The sequence below is a fragment of the Pleuronectes platessa genome, chromosome 18 (genome assembly GCF_947347685.1).
Source record: "Pleuronectes platessa chromosome 18, fPlePla1.1, whole genome shotgun sequence".
NCBI lineage: Eukaryota > Metazoa > Chordata > Actinopteri > Pleuronectiformes > Pleuronectidae > Pleuronectes > Pleuronectes platessa.
In genome coordinates, this window is record NC_070643.1 from 8440317 (window position 1) to 8458107 (window position 17791).

Consider the following 17791-nt stretch of genomic DNA (forward strand, 5'->3'; position numbering starts at 1 on the left):
ATATTAATTTGATAAGCTTCTACAGGTAAGAGTAAATGTTATGGTTAGGCAATGAAAAAGTGAGGCAGGCAAAGTAATAACGCCAACAATATATCACACTTTAATCAACATTTACAAGAACAGTTGTGAACAAAGTATGCAATTTTTTTGCAGTATTCCAAAGATCACCTTTAAATTAACTGTATACAAAGTGATATTACTATTTGCATATAGTTTAATCACCCCATTTGCGTTTTTTTTTTCTTGTTAAGTGAGAGAAATCTAGTCTGTTTTGGGCTTGAACAAGTGCACTGAAGTCAGGTTGAATATCTGAGGTGGAAATGCAAAGGACAGCTGACAGGTGATCATCAGTGAGAGAGGATCTGTATCTGGATTTGTTAAACTTCATTACAGAAAATGTTTGTTCACATATGTCAGTAGATCCAAAGAGAACCAACATCTTCTGAGCATGCCTCCTCACGTATGAAAAGTTCTCCTCTTTGAGAGAAGAATAAAACATTAGCAGTGATACTGACTTAAAGTGCTCTGCCAGCAGTGTACCTGCGGAGGTGATCCACTGATGGTGGGGCTTCTTTCAGTGTTGGCATCTGGTTGAGAATGTTACCCTCCAGCTGGCTTGAAAGAAACTGCAATTTTCTCATGAAAGTCTCACCAGGCTGTACATTTCATGTGCAAATAGGCCCTTGCCTTGCAGTTTGGTATTTGGCTCATTCATTAATGAAGTGACATCAACAGCAAATGCAAGATCTTCCATCCAGTCTGCATCTGAGAGCTCTGGGATGTCCTTGCCTTTCTTTTCACAAAACTCTTGAATCTCTGCTCTCAAGTCCCATACTGTTTTAAGCACTTTGTCCAGACTGAGCCATCTGACAGCTGTGTGGTAGCCTATGTCCCCATGTTCAGTCTCATGCTCCTCCAAGAGTGCAACAAACTGTCTGTGATTCAGCTCTTGCCCTGATAAAGTTAACTAATTTAGTTACAACATCAGTAACATGATTCATTTTTAGCACTGACTCAAGGCCTCTGTATGCTTCTCCGAGTCCGTTGCGGAAGGACGGATGGGCGGAGCGGACGGACCCTTTTTGATTTATAGTTCTACGAGCCTTTTTGTTCCGAAAACAATTCACCGCCAGAACAGTAGATGGCGTAACGGAAGTCGAGCTTAGAGAAGCCTACCTCATGAGGTATATAGAAGAAGTCCACGCTGGTTTATTTACGTCCCCCCGGATCCTCACACACAGTGAACGATGACAACAGAAAAAGGATATTGATGACGCGACAGTTTTGCTGAAATAAAGTGACACCCAGCGGGTCAAAATGCTTATGTTATCGTGTCTTAGCGCAGCGGTTCCCCGGTCTTGTTTGCAAACTGCGTTGCTAATTCAACAGCTGCAACAGCTTGACCCTACACGGAGGCAGCTAGCTTCCACACACAGTCAGCAGGGACAGCCGATACTAGCTACTACCAAGTGTTTGCTTCTAACCTGACGGTGTTTGAGAAACAGTGTCATGAGAGCCATGGGATTAAAGTCAGCGGGTTTTTGCGCTGTTCCCACCGCAGCTAGCATGGTGGCTAGCCCGCTATCCCCGTTATCAAAGTTCGTTATAACCGTATGTGACCGTACACACATGCTGTAAGTGCTCTAACCAGCCACCGTCAGCTGGACACACTTGTCACATTAATCATAGAGTCGTAGTTGTGATTTTGGTTTATTGTGATGTAGGGAATGGAACAGGAAGTTTCCATTCCGAAATGCTGGCGTTAGTGGACCAATCACAGCCAAGTGCTATCCGCGGGCTCTCCGCCATTTCGACGTGTAGTTAGAAAAATGAGAGCTGCACGAAAAGCTCTCCGAGGAGCCGCAGAGGGCGTTCCACGTTGGAGAAGGCGGTCCTATCTGTACGTGTCCGTCAAAACGGAGAAGCATACATTGGCCTTAACTACACGTCGAAATGGCGGACAGCCCACGGATAGCACTTGGCTGTGATTGGTCAGCTAACACCAGCATTTCGGGACATCATTATTTCCGGACCTCAAACTTCCTGTTTCATTCCCTAAATCACAATAAACCTAAATCACAACTACGACTCTATGATTAATGTGACAAGTGTGTTAAGCCAGCGGCGTTGTCCGGCTGACGGTGGCTGGTTAGAGCACTTACAGCATGTGTGTACGGTCACATACGGTTATAACGAACTTTGATAACGGGGATAGCGGGCTAGCCACCATGCTAACTGCGGTGGGAACAGCGCAAAAACCCGCTGACTTTAATCCCACGGCTCTCATGACACTGTTTCTCAAACACCGTCAGGTTAGAAGCAAACACTTGGTAGTAGTTAGTATCGGGTGTCCGTGCTGACTGTGTGTGGAAGCTGGGGGGAGCTAGCTGTCTCCGTGTAGCTTCAAGCTGTTGCAGCTGTTGAATTAGAAACGCAGTTTGCAAACAAGACCGGGGAACCGCTGCGTTAAGACACGATAACATAAGCATTTTGACCCGCTGGGTGTCACTTTATTTCAGCAAAAAGTGTCGCGTCATCAACATCCTTTTTCTGTTAGTTGCCATCGTTCACTGTGTGTGAGGAGCCGGGAGGACGTAAATAAACCAGCGTGGACTTCTTCTATATACCTCATGAGGTAGGCTTCTCTAAGCTCGACTTCAGTTGCGCCATCTACTGCTCTGGCGGTGAATTGTTTTCACAACAAAAAGGCTCGTAGAACTATAAATCAAAAAGGGTCCGTCCGATCCGTCCATCCGTCAGTCCGCAACGGACTCGGAGAAGCATACTGAGGCCTTTAGAAAAATGAGAGCTGCACAAAAAGCTCTGCGAGGAGCCGCGGAGAGGCACGCAGAGGGCGTTCCACGTTGGAGAGGGCGGTCCTATCTGTCCGTGTTCGTCAAAACGGAGAAGCATACATTGGCCTTTACACATCACCTCCTGATGTATAATAAACAGGGTTCATACACATTTTTAACCCATGGATTTCCATGACTTTTCCATGACTTTCAATAACTTTAAACCAACTTTCCATGACCAAACATTTTGTGAGATCTCAGTGTATACATGCAAAAGAGATAAAATTTAGTATTTAAGCTAACAATGAGAATTTCAAAGCATACAGTAAACCTTGAATTACACAAATGAATGAGACAATAGTTTGATTGACGTCTGTTGTAACACATGGCATGCACTTTTCCATTTGTAGCCAAGCATGGTTAAATCTACACTTCCCTGGCGTAGTGCATTATCTCACCTGCTTCCCCACCGAACATTTCAATTAGTACGAGATAGTACGCCTGCTTATATTTCGAGCGTATTTATTTTAAAAGCATATGAATTAATTAAAACTCAGCGTAAATGAACGACATGAAAATATGAATATAACAAATCTCCATGACTTCTCCAAAACTTTGGGAGTTAATTTTTTTCAAGCACTTTTCCAGGACTGGAAATAAACATTTAACAATTCCATGACTTTTCCAGGTTTTTCATGACCGTGGGTTAATTTCCCTCACTTTATCTTGCATCCGCTTCAAAAGTCGTCCCTGTTATTGACCGCATTGCTGCCAGCTCCTCAGTAATCGCAGTCTTTCGTCATCCAACGTACAAAGATGAGTAACTGGGCTGTGTCGCGGAAATCACAGCCCTCATCCAGAGCCAAGGAGAAAAAGTCAAACCACTTTCTTTAGCAGCTGAAGCTCGAGATTTCCCGCGATGTCCTCGATCCTTCTCGTTACGTTTCGTCCGTAAAAGTCTCTCCGTGCTTTGTCTCGTAATGGCGGTTCAAATTGTAATCCTTAAAAACAGCGATCTTTTCTCGGCAAACTAAGCACACGGCTTTCCCTTTGACTTAAGTAAATAAATACTTAGCAGTCCATGTCTAGTTAAAAACTCTATCTTTCTTCTCTTAACATGGGCTGACATTTTTGCGGACTTTAACAGCTAACTCACATCTCTTCTTAACTCCGTTCGCCAACACATCATCCGCTCGCGGCATTCAGGATGTACGTCAGGTAAATGTTAAAAAAAGGCACCTTCAAAATAAAAGAAATGTTGTTGTATTCTCTGCATGATGTTCACTTATTTACGTGTGATTCCTAATATTCCGTTGACCTCACGCGGGCCGGTCACAGACAGCCAACGGGCCGGATGCGGCCCGGGGGCCGTACAATGCCCAGGTCTGTGCTATACGCATAGCGGCTAATGAGAAGTTCACAGGCAGGCAATACTAACAGAATAAATATACTGTTTACTGTCAAATCCATGAAAACATTTATCTTTTTTACATAGATCAGTTTCTATGAATTGGATTTCTTGCAAACAAACAAAACCACAAAAAGCTAATAAAGACAGGGGTGACAACTCGAAAAAATGGGGCCATGACAACATTCTATATAAAAACATTAGTACAGTGCACTGTAGTTTTTAGATCCACCAATAAGCTTTGACAAGAGAAAATGGCTCTGTCATGCATGTCATGCAGAATGACACTGGTGAAGTGTTAGTACAGTGCACTGTAGTTTTTTCATCAACCAATAAGCTTTGACAAGAGAAAATAGCTGTGTCATGCTTGTCAAACAGAATGACACTGGTGAAGAGACTGATGATGAAGATTGAAGATCTGATGAAGATTTCCTTTTGAATGTGAGGTGGAATGTCGCCCGTTCGCACAAGCTAAATGATCTGAGTGGTTTGTATATGAAGATATATTCAATGTTACCGGGAAAAATGTGATCACTGATCCTCCGCAAATTCACAAGTTTCATGTACTTCTAATCTGCAGGTTGTTATTGAATGCACCTGCAGAAAAACAGCGGTGACGTGACAGCTGTGTGTGTGCATGACAGGATTGTGGTTCATCTCCACTGACAGGTTAATGTTGACAGGGGCAACCTATCAAACACTCAACGTCTCTCCTGACAGCAAGATTGTGAACAATGCGAACAGGGGCTGCTTGCTTTTTCATTATGCATTCACTGTCAGTGTCAAATGTCAGCGGTGAATTAGCTCCCGGTGGTGTGTGTGACATCCAGTGGATAACTGATTGTTGGGATGACCGAACCTAGAGCTGGTTTTGTGTGTGTGTGTGTGTGTGTGTGTGTGTGTGTGTGTGTGTGTGTGTGTGTGTGTGTGTGTGTGTGTGTGTGTGTGTGTGTGTGTGTGTGTGTGTGCGTGCGTGCGTGTGTGTGTGTGTGCAGGGGTGACTGGAAAGTGCTGAGTCATTGTGAGTGTCCAACTTCAGGCTGCAGCATATGCTCAATGCTCAAAAAGTCCAATCACCAAAGAAACAAGTCTAAAATACAAACTGATATGCAATAGTGTAGTTTTAATGCTTCATATATTGATAGCTGCAGCCATCTGATCTATATACACGCTTCAAGAATAAGAACTACAAATTTATAATCCCTTTTCAATGCATCGTTTTATCTGTCACATTCAAATTTCGGCTTTGAATTGTCCGTAATATATGCTTCAAGTTTTATATTGATTTAATATTTATTCAAACTGGTTCCTTCCAGTGGAGAAACTTTTAATTCATGGTGCTTCGTTCTTTTCAGGTTAGTCGCCAGTGAGGTCAAAGAGTATTAATACAGAGCAAGAGAAGTCCCCCCCCCCCCCTCCACATATTTAGCTCTGCCTCTGCCTGTTCACACACGCAGGAGGCATTTAGTCATGCTTGAAATTATTTTATTCCGTAAAGACTTGTTCGTGTGTTTTTATTTGTATGTTTGTCATCTGTGCTTATTTATTTTTTTGCACTTTGTAACTCTGCTTCGAGAAGTGCCCAGTAAATGAGGATATCATTATTGTTTAACCATATGTAGGTAATTTATAAATACAACCCTCTGGTGTGATATGCATTTAGCAGTTGGTAAAAAACAAGTGTATTTTAATATGATATCATGTTGCCCTGAGTAACTAAGGGAAAGGTTAACATACCTGGACAGGGTGTGAACTATCTTGAGTCAATATCTTTGGTGATCACGCAAAAATGGGTAGGGAGCTTGTTGCTATATAAACAGGAGTCTGTCCCGTTCCTGTCTCACCTTCCACCTCCTCCACCACCACTCCTGTTCTCCTGAACCTCACAGGTAGTGCAGCTTCTCTCTGAAACCATGGCCAAGGACATGACTCTGCTGTGGGGCTCCGGCTCTCCTCCCTGCTGGAGGGTGATGATCGTGCTGGAGGAGAAGAACCTGCAGGGCTACAACAGCAAATTGCTCTCCTTCGAGAAAGGGGAGCACAAGTCAGCCGAGGTGATGAGCATGAACCCCAGGGGTCAGGTGAGTGTGCTCCTCAAATACTATCATTTTTCTGGGATACACTGATTTGGATACATTTTTTAGCAGAGTATACAAATGCATTAACTCCAATCTTATTTCTTAAAGCTCCCTTCCTTCAAACATGGCAGCAAAGTTCTGAATGAATCCTACGCCGCCTGCATGTACCTGGAGGTGAGAATTTGTCCTATAGTTACAATGTAGTGAAACCATATCCCTGCAAGGTGTGGCCCATGTGATCTCTGCAGACAAACAGAAACCTTACCCTGCACAGGCAAAGAAACTGGAGCTACATGCAGCTGTTCACAGCCGTTTGTCTTTTTCATTTCTCCATGACAACAGAGCCAGTTCAAGTCCCAGGGAAACAAGCTGATCCCCGACTGCCCCGCTGAGCAGGCCATGATGTACCAGCGCATGTTTGAGGGTCTCACGCTCGCCCAGAAAATGGGTACGTTAAACCCTGAATGTGTTTTACCACTTCTTGCAAGGTCACATACAACCTGTTGCTCCTGGAAATGTATCGGATGATGTTCATTCCTCCAAACAAATGTTTAACCACTTAGATTTAGTGACTTATTGAATTAGAACCAGGCTTTGCTCCCACCAATAAATTCATAATCTAAATTGTTATTGTCATCGGTCGGGCTGTCTTGTGAGACTTTGACCTGCACTTGGCAACATCGTACAACAATCTGCAACCTCTTGAACCCCAGAGACTTGATGTCTCCAGGAGCTGAGCAGCGACCAGCCCTCTCCCACCCCGAGAGACCTGAGCTGTTAAAACACATGCTGTGGCGTGCACTAATGAGCACCACATTCACAAAATACTTCTGTGTTGTGCGCACCCTGTGAATCAGGTAGTGATGTTGAGAGGTCACATGTTGATTCCCACACAGGATCACATGCTCCGAGCAGCTTGCAGCTGAAGTCATGGGATAGGATGGTGCAAATAAAATAAAAGATTCTGAATTGCAATCAACAAGTTGTGCAATAATTGAACATGTTCTCTCATGAGTTAGCTGCTTTAAACTTTATTTGAGCAGTTGTTACTCTCTCCAGTTTGGAACTAATGTTGCGTAATAACCGCCTGACTGACCCCACCCTCTGCTGCTGAAGGGAAATGAGAACGATCCGTCTCAGCACATAGTGGGAGTCCAAGTTGTGCAGCGTCTTAATAGATTTGTATCCATTTGTATCTTTGCCGAAGTCCTCGGCTGCCACGGCTGAATGCCTCTTTGACTTTCCTTTCTTTCAGCGGATGTTATCTACTACAGCTGGAAGGTCCCGGAGGCAGAGAGACACGACTCTGCTGTGAAGAGAAACAAAGAGAATCTGAGCACTGAGCTGAAGCTGTGGGAGGAATATCTGCAGAAGGTGAGAGAGTGAGAGAGAGTGAGAGAGAGTGAGAGAGAGTGAGAGAGAGTGAGAGAGAGAGAGTGAGAGAGAGAGAGAGAGTGAGAGAGTGAGAGAGAGAGAGAGAGAGAGAGAGATCTCCATGTAGTTCATACTTTAATAAAAAAACACCCACTGTGCTCTTGCTGATGCTGCTGTAAATGGACATTTTGGCATCTCTGACTAACAGGTTGAGCAGATGCCACTATGAGGCGTCAGGTTTCACCAACTGTTTAGAAACAAACAAAAAACGCAGTGCATTGAAACGGAGTCGTTCAATACAGTGTTTGGTAGCTTGTTCACCTTTTTTAGTTGAGAGTTAGAGCATCGATACAACTCGCTCACCTATAGCTTAAATATAAAGCTGAGCCATGTGTGGGGACTTTGCTGTAAACTCGACTGCATGTCATTACATGCACATCGAACTCGTATAAAAGAAGAAAAAAACATCGGTAAAGGACAATCATTTTTTTGAAATTTTTATACCTCTTCACTTTCTTCACTTTAACCTTGAACTAGACATTACTGCCCCATTGTGGTGTGTTTTAGTAACTACACACAATTTTTAAAACTAATACCATGAATGATGTCACATTTTAGATATATCGTAATTTTTTGTGTGCGTTTTAACTATACAAAGAACTAAAGATACAACATGATCTTAACTTTGCATCTAAAGTGGAAATGGGGAAACAATTAACCTATTTGACCCCCAAAGTTATCAAACTTTAAATTTGGTACAAGATCTAAAGTTTGAAAATGACAAGTTGTGTTTTTACTTTGTGTTTTGTACCACTTTAACCAGCAAGTCACTGCACCCAGCCAAGTCATAGTCCAAAACATCACCCCAAGAAAAACTGCAACTTGTTTTCACATTTCGATCTTTGTGTCGATTGAAGAAATTAAAATATGATAGTTATTGAATTTAAGAGGTTCTAGGACCTAGACCCTCTCTAGGTAGCATGAACCTAAACTCTAGATACCTTTGGACATATGGAGACTAGCCTTTTCTCCCTGTGTTTAGTTAGTCGAGCTATAACCACATCACTGCTGAATCCCACTGTAATAGTCATGAACGTGGACTCTGCTCCTCTGCTGTTTTACAGACGTCCGGCTCGTTCGTGGCAGGAAAGAGCTTCTCCCTGGCTGATGTGTCGGTTTTCCCAGGCGTGGCTTATCTCTTCCGTTTTGGGTAAGTGGATCAAATCGACGGAAAATGGTGTTGAGCTGCATGACAAAAAGTTATGCATGTGCAGTGACTGCTCTCCATTCTTTAGGTTGACTGAAGAGCGTTACCCCCAACTGACGGCGTACTACAACTCTCTGAAGGAGAGACCCAGCATCAAAGCCAGCTGGCCCCCCACCTGGCTGGAGAGTCCACAGGGTCAAGACATGCTGAAAGACGTCTGAGATTCAAAACGTGCACCCTCCGCCCTTGTTGTGTAATATGTAACCATCCCTCGAACTGCACTACTGTGGCTGACAGGAAACATGAATTTTCTGTAACTGTGCTTGTGCTTGTTCATTTTCTATTATCATTTGTATGTGAGTTAAACGTCGGATGTTTCATCCTGTAAAGAAAAAGCTATAAAATCTGACTTTCAGTGGTGCATCTTGTATTCATTTCAATATCAGTTTACAACGAGCCTTCTCTGAATCTGTTTTTACCAGGAATATAATTCACAGGTCTGTGATCAGAGGAGCGACTAAATATTTATCATGGACCAAAGAGCAACATATATAATTTATAAACTTAAAGGAAAAACAAGACTATAAATGGCTACTTGTGATTAAATTCCCCATATGGTAAATGGTTTTGTATTTATATAGCGCTTTTCTAGTCTTTGATGACCACTCAAAGCGCTTTACAGTACAGTGTTACATTCACACACACATTCATACAGTGCATCTATTCGCAGCACTTTAATATTCTAGGGGGGGCCATTTGGGGTTCAGCATCTTGCCCAAGGACACCTCGGCATGCAGATGGGTCAGACTGGGGATCGAACTGCCGACCTTCAGGTTGGAGGACGACCACTCTACCCCTCAGCCACAGCCGGCCCATATGTTAGTAGAGTAAAAACTAAAAGACAAGAACAGTTGATGCTCCCTTCAACTTTTATTTAACGTTTCAGGCACAGGATTTTTGGTTTTAGTCACTTCTGCCCAGGACCTTGTGTTTATCAAGTTTGGTTGTGCATGGTTTTCTAAACTTTCTGCACAAAGTAATAAATAGCTACGATTGATGGGATACATAGAAAATACAAAACAATTGTGGGATATAAATTACACACATGAGGTATAAATGATGCAATGGTATTGAACCATAACCTTTTAAGTATATTTGACCAAAGGCATTTAAACTGGTCACAAATGGCAAGTTTGCAATTTTTATGCAATTTTTTTTGTCATGTGTAATCTCTTGGAAGTCATCCCTAGACTTTTACATCAGAGGTCAGTGAAATGTAGCTTATGCGGTGCTCTGGTTTGGTTTGACCTCATTCTGGTTTTCAGAATACTACAAAGAAACACTGAATATTATCACAGTCTGGGTCAGAGACCTTTTGATGGTCGCATCCTCAGCTTCATCTCACTGAGACGCTCAGTCTTTTACTCCGGACTCGACGCAAAATAAACCATGAACCCTTCATGCGACTCTGCCTCGGAGCAGTCAATGTGGACTCTGAAACAGTAAACAGCTGTGCCAGGACATAGCTTGTTTACAGAGCAAAGGAACATGCGGTGTTATGTGAAACATGGCATGGGATTTACTTTAAAACTGATTTTACACAGATTTTTTAAGTAAATCCATGTATGAAGAGCATGTGGTAAATTATGCGTTCCCTGTATATTGGACATTACGATAAAAAAGGTACATGATACAATATTATGCATGAGTGTTTTATTTTCAACTATTGCACATAAAGGGGGCTGTATCATTGTGAACCAACCAATGATTGGGTCAACACTAAGTTGTACAAATAGATCGGATGTATAAATGTTGAAACGGCCCCTTTGGCCTCTACTGTAGTTGTGTTTCAGTGATCTTATTTTCCTCTGTGGCGAAAACAAGAAGATGGGAACCTGTTGGATTTTACTGGGTCTGCTCTCTCTCTGCAGCCTCTGCTTTAGTCAAGGTAACACATACACTACTTGACAAGACTGTGGCCACAGTTTTGACAGCCTTTTAAACCACTTATCATATGTAGTCAAATCTGTTTTATCTCTGTTTATGTGAACATTTAATTGTGTTTATGTTTGTTTTTCCCATTTCTTCAGAATGTGCTGAAGAGTTAATGGAGAATGTGGATTTCCCGGGATCAGATTTAACATTTCTCTACTCTCCGGATGCAAGGCACTGTCAGCAGCTGTGCACCGAGCACCCCTCCTGTCTCTTCTTTACCTTTGTTCGACAAGACTGGACCAGAGATAACAGGTATCTAACACTGACGTATCACATAACTCATGATACAATCCATAGAGGCCCTGTAATGTTTTAATGATGAATACAGCCAAAGCAGGGTCAGATCAAGGGGTGCAGCCAGGGGGGCACTGACCCCAGCTGAAACATGATCGACCCCTGAAGTGCCCCTCTCCTGTCAGTAAAATTCTCTGGCTTCCTCCCACAGTCCTAAAAACATACAGATTGGTGTTAGATTAAGCTGCCATAGGTGTGAATGTGATGCTGGCATCAGCTCCACCTAACCCCCACCAACCCACAACTGTATAGATAATGAATGTACGCTTCTCTCTGCAGCCACTTCCACTGCTTACTCAAGTCCACTCCCTCTCAAGAGCCCAAAGTCCGGACTCCACTACAGGGTGTCACTTCGGGCTTTTCTCTCAAAAACTGCACCTCAGAGCTGGGTAAGCTCCCAAACATTTTACATCATTCTAAAAAACTGTGATGTATGGGCACGCTCTCCTTAACTCTCTTTGTCTTCTCACCTTGGCAGAACAACCTTGTCAGTCTCAGCTGTACCAGAACGTGGACTTCCTGGGGTCAGACTACAAATTCTTTTTCACCTCCAGTGGTGAAGAGTGTCACAGGATCTGCACAGAGGACCCTCATTGTCGGTTCTTTACTTTTGCAAATGGCGTCTTCACACCAAGTACCATAATAAGGTATAACTCGGTAACGTAATGTGTCATTCAATTTAAAAGTTCTTCCTTTGAATGCAGATTATTATGTCATTGGTTGAGAAAAGCTTCATTGGAGGGATGTAAAGGGATGACACTAACCTTTTTGGGCATGTGTGAGAGAGGGTTACGATATGCACCAAAGATCCCTCACTGTTATACCCAATAGTACACACTCAACATTGAGTCATTTAAAGGGGCAGTCCAGCAATTAATCATATCTTTGGTTTGGTGACTCAAGAGAGACAGTGAAAAGGAATGAAAATCCAAAATATAACATGTAACAATTCTTCACTGATATATCTAACAGTGAATAATTATTTGTTGACTTGTTTACTCACAGAGAAATCACTAATTTTATACAAGGTAATGGGAGGTTATATTTTCCCGTCCCTGCTATAATGTCCAGAGCAAACAATGTTTAACGAAGGAAATCCTTTCTCAGTCAATATTGGTCACTCGCAATGATCACAAGTAGTCTTTGCTGTTTGGTGCTTGACGTGAATATAATGTATCATATGACCTCATCCATTATTTTGCGTCTGAGTCCCGTCAGGTAGATTTTCTTTGGCAATGGTGATGAAGACAAAAACTCCCATGATCCCATGCTGCTTCAGGGTGTCATCAAACTATATCTTTTGTTTTTGTTTTGCTTGAGAGACCCCTAGTGGCCGAAATACAAGTTGTCTGTTTAAAGCAGCAGACTCAGACCCAATCCCATTTCACCATGCAACTAGTTTTTTCAAGGTTTTGGCCCTACTCAGTGGCGCCCCCCATAGTTTTGCATTGGGCTATGGTAGTGGAGTTCAAGACCTTTCCAAAACAGTTCATACCATGTCTGTTGCATATTTAGTTTCCATCCTGTAGGCCATCAAAACTGACTCAGGTGCAAGGTTCAAAGGTCATCCCTGAGGAGCAGGAGCCATCCACAATTTTCCCACTGACTTATTGTTACTCCCGAGGTCAAGACCTTTAAGATGATGTCTTTGCTTTTGTTCTACGACAAAGTTTACCTTTCATCTTGCTCCAAGCACAGGCCCTCGCAGGTGTACTTTCTCAAACCCCATTGAGGTCCAAGCTGGATCAAATCTGTCAAATCTGTTTTAAGTGGTATTTAATGGCCAGATATGGTCAAAATATGTATGTTTGGTTTATAAACCAAGTTTCACTTTGGACCAAGTTAGAGACACATTTGTTCATTAACAACCCAATTTCTCACAACCCAGTGTCAGACTGTTTTCCCACTTCCCCTCTGGGAGGCGCTACAGGGTCCTACGTTCCCGGACCAGCAGGTTCAGGAACAGTTTATTCCTGCGGCTGTCACTCTGCTGAATCACCATGGTGCTGACTTCATATGTATTTTTTTATATTAGGGTTAGGGTTAGATGAATGTCCGCAATGTGTTTTGTTTTCACGAAGAGAGAGAAGCGCATAGGTCATGTGTCCCCAGCCTCCTGACTTACAATTTAGTGGAATTCATACGAATTCTAGTGCATTACTTTTAGTAGCATTTCCAACGAAATTGTGATGAGACCAGCCTGCACCACTTGGCCCTTACCCTTCGTGTTGCCCATTCACGTGTAGGTGTAATTCTTTTTGTTAAAAAGTTCTCGTCCAGATAAAGCACAACCTGAGATAACCTCAGTTATGTTAGAGTGACACAATGTGCTATTTTCTTACAGTTGGGTTAGGGTTAGAGCAACAGACATTGTGCGACTTCACAGGCTGAGTAGTTTCCCTCGTGGTGAGTGAATTCAGTGAATATCATCCAATGAGAAGGGAAGATCTCTGTCGTTAGGCGGGTGGAGTGACATCGCAGTTTCTACCATTACATTTTAACATCTCTGTTCTTTCCCAGATACAAATGTCACCTTAAACACAGCTGGTCTGTACCGAGGACTCCTGTTATAATGAAAGAGGTTGGAGCAGTATCTGGATTCTCTCACGAACTGCAAATGACTCAATACTTTGGAACAGGTATGCACAGGTGGAAGCACAACATCCTGCAGGAGGTCTTTTACAATATGTTTTCTTATTATATTACCTGTGTGTTTTACAGTTTGCCAGGGAAAGCTTCTCTTAAACACTGACATCCCAGGACACGACATTGGCAAGCTGCCTGCCGCCTCTGCTGAACACTGTCAGGCTCTGTGCACTGATAAACCAAGCTGTACATATTTCTCTTATACCAGGTAGTGTGAAACAAGTATTTAAATAAACTTTAACTTCTCATGTGGCAAACAGAAATACATTCAACATTAGAAAGTGTAAAATAACTGTATATATTGTCTATATATATATATAACATTGTTTGTTGTTCCTGGGACTGTATTTTGATGATCATATAGGGGTTTGAACATTTGGTTCAGCAAATTCAGCTAAATATGTTAAACTGCTTGGTTTTGTCTTAACTCTCTAAACATATTTTTTATGCAGTGATGACTTCCAATGTTACTTGAAGGGAAATCCATCTGTAATGGAGACCAGAGCCAAACTGGGAGTCACATCTGGGATACCGGTGCACTTCTGCCAGATGAATAACAGTATGTATCTGGAATCTACGGTGGCCCTGAGAGCTCAACGAACAGCAACTTAAGAAAACACATGCAAGTTGACAAAACACAAGCAAAGTAACAAAACATCTTCATCAAGTTCACAACACAACACATTACAGAAACGCGCTGCAAATAGTGAAACGCGCTGCAAATAGAGAAGAAACGACAACGGAAGTGTTTCCAGAGGACAGCTAAAAGTGATGGACACTGTTGCCACAGCAGACACAAAAACGTCCAATACACCATACAAATTCGGTTCCAAACAGGGGTCGGCCACCCGCGGCTCTTCAGCCCCTCTGTGTGTGTGTGTGTGTGTGTGTGTGTGTGTGCGAGCACACCGGCACCTGGGCTCCGACCCCGCCCACTTGCTTAGAAGAGTGTCTCTTTTGATAGTAAAGGTTTCCTACCCCTGCACACTATGGACAATACATTGCCTCACAAACAGGGCCTTGCTTGTTAGCTGTTTATTCAGTTTAACAGGAGAAGACGACATGTTTCTCGATCGGACCATCTTCCGTGCTCAGAGCTCACTGTGGCTCTCTCCGAGCGAGTCGGAGCGCCGGGACAAACACACGCGCACACACACACACACACACGCACACACACACACACACACACACACACACACACACACACACACACACACACACACACACACACACACACTCTCTCCTGGTATTTCATGATGGCCTGATACGATGATGAATTTAAAAAATGAACATGACGTTCACTCACGTTCATCGTTACGTTCACGTTAATAATATGAAAACTGATTCATATGCACAACAGTGTACTGTACAGCCACTGCAGAGGGGCTGAAGAGCCGCCTTCGGCTCCAGAGCTGCGGGTGGCCGACCCCTGTGTGGAACCGAATTTGTATGGTGTATTGGACGTTTTTGTGTCTGCTGTGGCAGCAGTGTCCATCACTTTTAGCTGTCCTCTGGAAACACTTCCGTTGTCATTTCTTCTCTATTTGCAGCGCATTTCTCTATTTGCAACGTGTTTCACTATTTGCAGCTCGTTTGTCTATCTGCAGCGTGTTTGTCTATTTGCTGCGCGTTTCTCTAATGTGTTGTGTGTTGTGAACTTGATGAAGATGTTTTCTTACTTTGATTGTGTTTTGTCAACTTGCATGTGTTTTCTTAACTTGCATTTGTTTTCTAACTTGCTGTTCGTTGAGCTCTCAGGGCCACCGTAGGAATCAACACTGAGACTGGACACACTGTTTGTGGACCATCACAAACCACACACACTGGCTTCAAATTGTTTTATACACACGTTTATGAAGAAATGTATCATTCACCCATTATGAAACCCATTATGGTAAATAGGTGACACTTACATCTGGTTATTATGTAATATTTGTTAGAGTAGTATGTTTGTGCTTTGGCCAGCAGGGGGAGTCTGACTCTGTACCTCTCTGCTGACAGGTTGGCTTCAAGTGTCTCATGAAGGGGTTAGTTTCCAAGGTTCTGACCTTCGCTCTGAGTCGATGGATGATCCAGACACGTGTCAGAGGACCTGTACTACAGATCCTCTTTGCCAGTTCTACACCTACTTCAATGAATCCTACTCCAACCCTAATTTCAGGTAGAGTGCTCATTCATGTCAACAAAATCATGAACCAGGAATTCAGTTCACACAGAGAAATCCTGTAACACTTAAATTGATATTCACTAGGAAGGACCATGCCCAAACAAAATGTGATTGAAAGGATTGAATTGAAATTGATAAATTGGATGTTGAGGTTATAATGAATGGACATTGAGGGAAGTGGTTGAGGTGAAGATAGGAGATGGGGGAGAAAGGAAAGAGAGGAGGAAGGGATGAGGGAAGGATGATGAAGGGAAGGAAAGAAAAACAGAGCGTTTGATCAAGTAAATTTAGTCTTGACAGGTGATTGCAGGTGTTGTTGAGGTTTGGCCCTGCTCCTCAGTGGACTTGTTAACTTCCAATCATATCAACTATCTGGTGTTGTCAACATGGTGTTTAATCTTGTTCCTTGATTTTGTGTCCCAGGCGCCGCTGTTATCTCAAGCGTGTCATCACAGCACCTGCTCCTTCCAAAGTGAATAAATTGAATAATGTCGTGTCCGGATTCTCCCTGAAGAACTGTGTGTAGACACGCGCACGCACGCACGCACACACGCACACACGCACACACGCACACACACACACACGCACACACACACACACACACACACACACACACACACCTCTCTGGACGTTTTGTTGGTCCTCACATGATCAGTGGTTTGTCATTTAAAATACAGATGATTGTTTTGTGTTGTAACAATAAAAATAAAACTATCAGTGAAATAAATGTTCATCCTGCTTCATTTATTTGAGAGTCAGTATTCACAGAGCTCTACTTCTTATTGCAGTGAGATAAAGTATGAGTGTGATGCGCAATGTTATTAAAATGTGTCTCTGCAACAAGACAAGTCTATTATAGGTTCCCAACAACAGCTGAAAGAAAATAGGAGATGCAGCTTTTGTAAATCATGCTCCCAAGTTGTCGAACAGACAAGTGATAGACATCAGAGATGCAAGTTCAATAAAACAAAGTATAAAAAAGTATTTTAAATGTAATTTTACCATTTTCTCATGTTTCCTAAAGAACATATATACTCCTACATTGGCTGATTGTTCTGCTAAAGCTTGACCAAACATTAGGAAGGTGAAACTTACCGTTAAGAAACATTCTGTTGTAACCGATTGTAAATATGTGGCTGGTCTTCTAAAGCGGTATTATAACATACCAATGTGACTTTCAGCTGTGTTTAAAAGAGTGAAGGTGCCAGAATGAGACCGGTGTTGTGCAATAGTGCTTAAAAAGTGTTACCATAGAATGGTGTGCCTTTAGGCACTCAATAAATCTGGTTATCAGAATAAAATATAAAATATTAATATTTAAAATAAATATTAAATCATAACTTTAATTGGTTAAAGTTCTCGCGGGGCACCACCTTTCATAGAAGGGAAAAGATAGCCAATTTATTGATTAAGATCAGTCTCATTTAGATCTAGTTCAATTAGAAATCTCAATATTTTACCATTAAAGATTATATAATGAACAATGAAGGTTATGGAGTTCTTAACAGTGTAACGGTTGGCAAAATTCACTTATGCAATATTAATGACAGAACATTTGTGAAAGAAGAACATTTAGTATGAACATAATAAAGTATAAAAACACAAATTACTAAACAATCAAACTAACTAACAAGGAGGTGTGTGAGTGTGTGTGTGTGTGTGAATGTAAATTAGCATGCTTAAAAAAATGGTCCCTAAGATAAGAGCCCCCCCCCCCTTCTTCTGAGGTTGCTTTACAGCCGTTGCTTTACGGCTGAGGGTGAAGGTTTAACTAGGTGAGATGCTATGCGTGTCTGTGTGGATGTTAATCAGATAATGCTAGAGTCA

The 17791-nt window shown here is 42.4% G+C and overlaps 2 protein-coding genes across 2 annotated transcripts; both read left to right on the top strand.

The window, feature by feature from the left end:
- The first annotated feature begins 6022 nt into the window (after nucleotides 1-6022).
- LOC128461545 (glutathione S-transferase A-like) lies at nucleotides 6023-9277 on the top strand. The gene is made up of 6 exons (XM_053446509.1): nucleotides 6023-6284; nucleotides 6390-6455; nucleotides 6624-6729; nucleotides 7537-7655; nucleotides 8780-8865; nucleotides 8951-9277. The coding sequence occupies exons 1-6, from the start codon at nucleotides 6117-6119 to the stop codon at nucleotides 9081-9083; spliced, it is 678 nt and encodes a 225-aa protein (XP_053302484.1). The 5' UTR covers nucleotides 6023-6116; the 3' UTR covers nucleotides 9084-9277.
- A 1373-nt stretch (nucleotides 9278-10650) lies between these two features.
- LOC128461543 (plasma kallikrein) lies at nucleotides 10651-16691 on the top strand. The gene is made up of 9 exons (XM_053446508.1): nucleotides 10651-10810; nucleotides 10953-11109; nucleotides 11431-11540; nucleotides 11630-11798; nucleotides 13672-13790; nucleotides 13873-14005; nucleotides 14250-14356; nucleotides 15799-15958; nucleotides 16388-16691. The coding sequence occupies exons 1-9, from the start codon at nucleotides 10750-10752 to the stop codon at nucleotides 16488-16490; spliced, it is 1119 nt and encodes a 372-aa protein (XP_053302483.1). The 5' UTR covers nucleotides 10651-10749; the 3' UTR covers nucleotides 16491-16691.
- Nucleotides 16692-17791: the final 1100 nt, after the last annotated feature.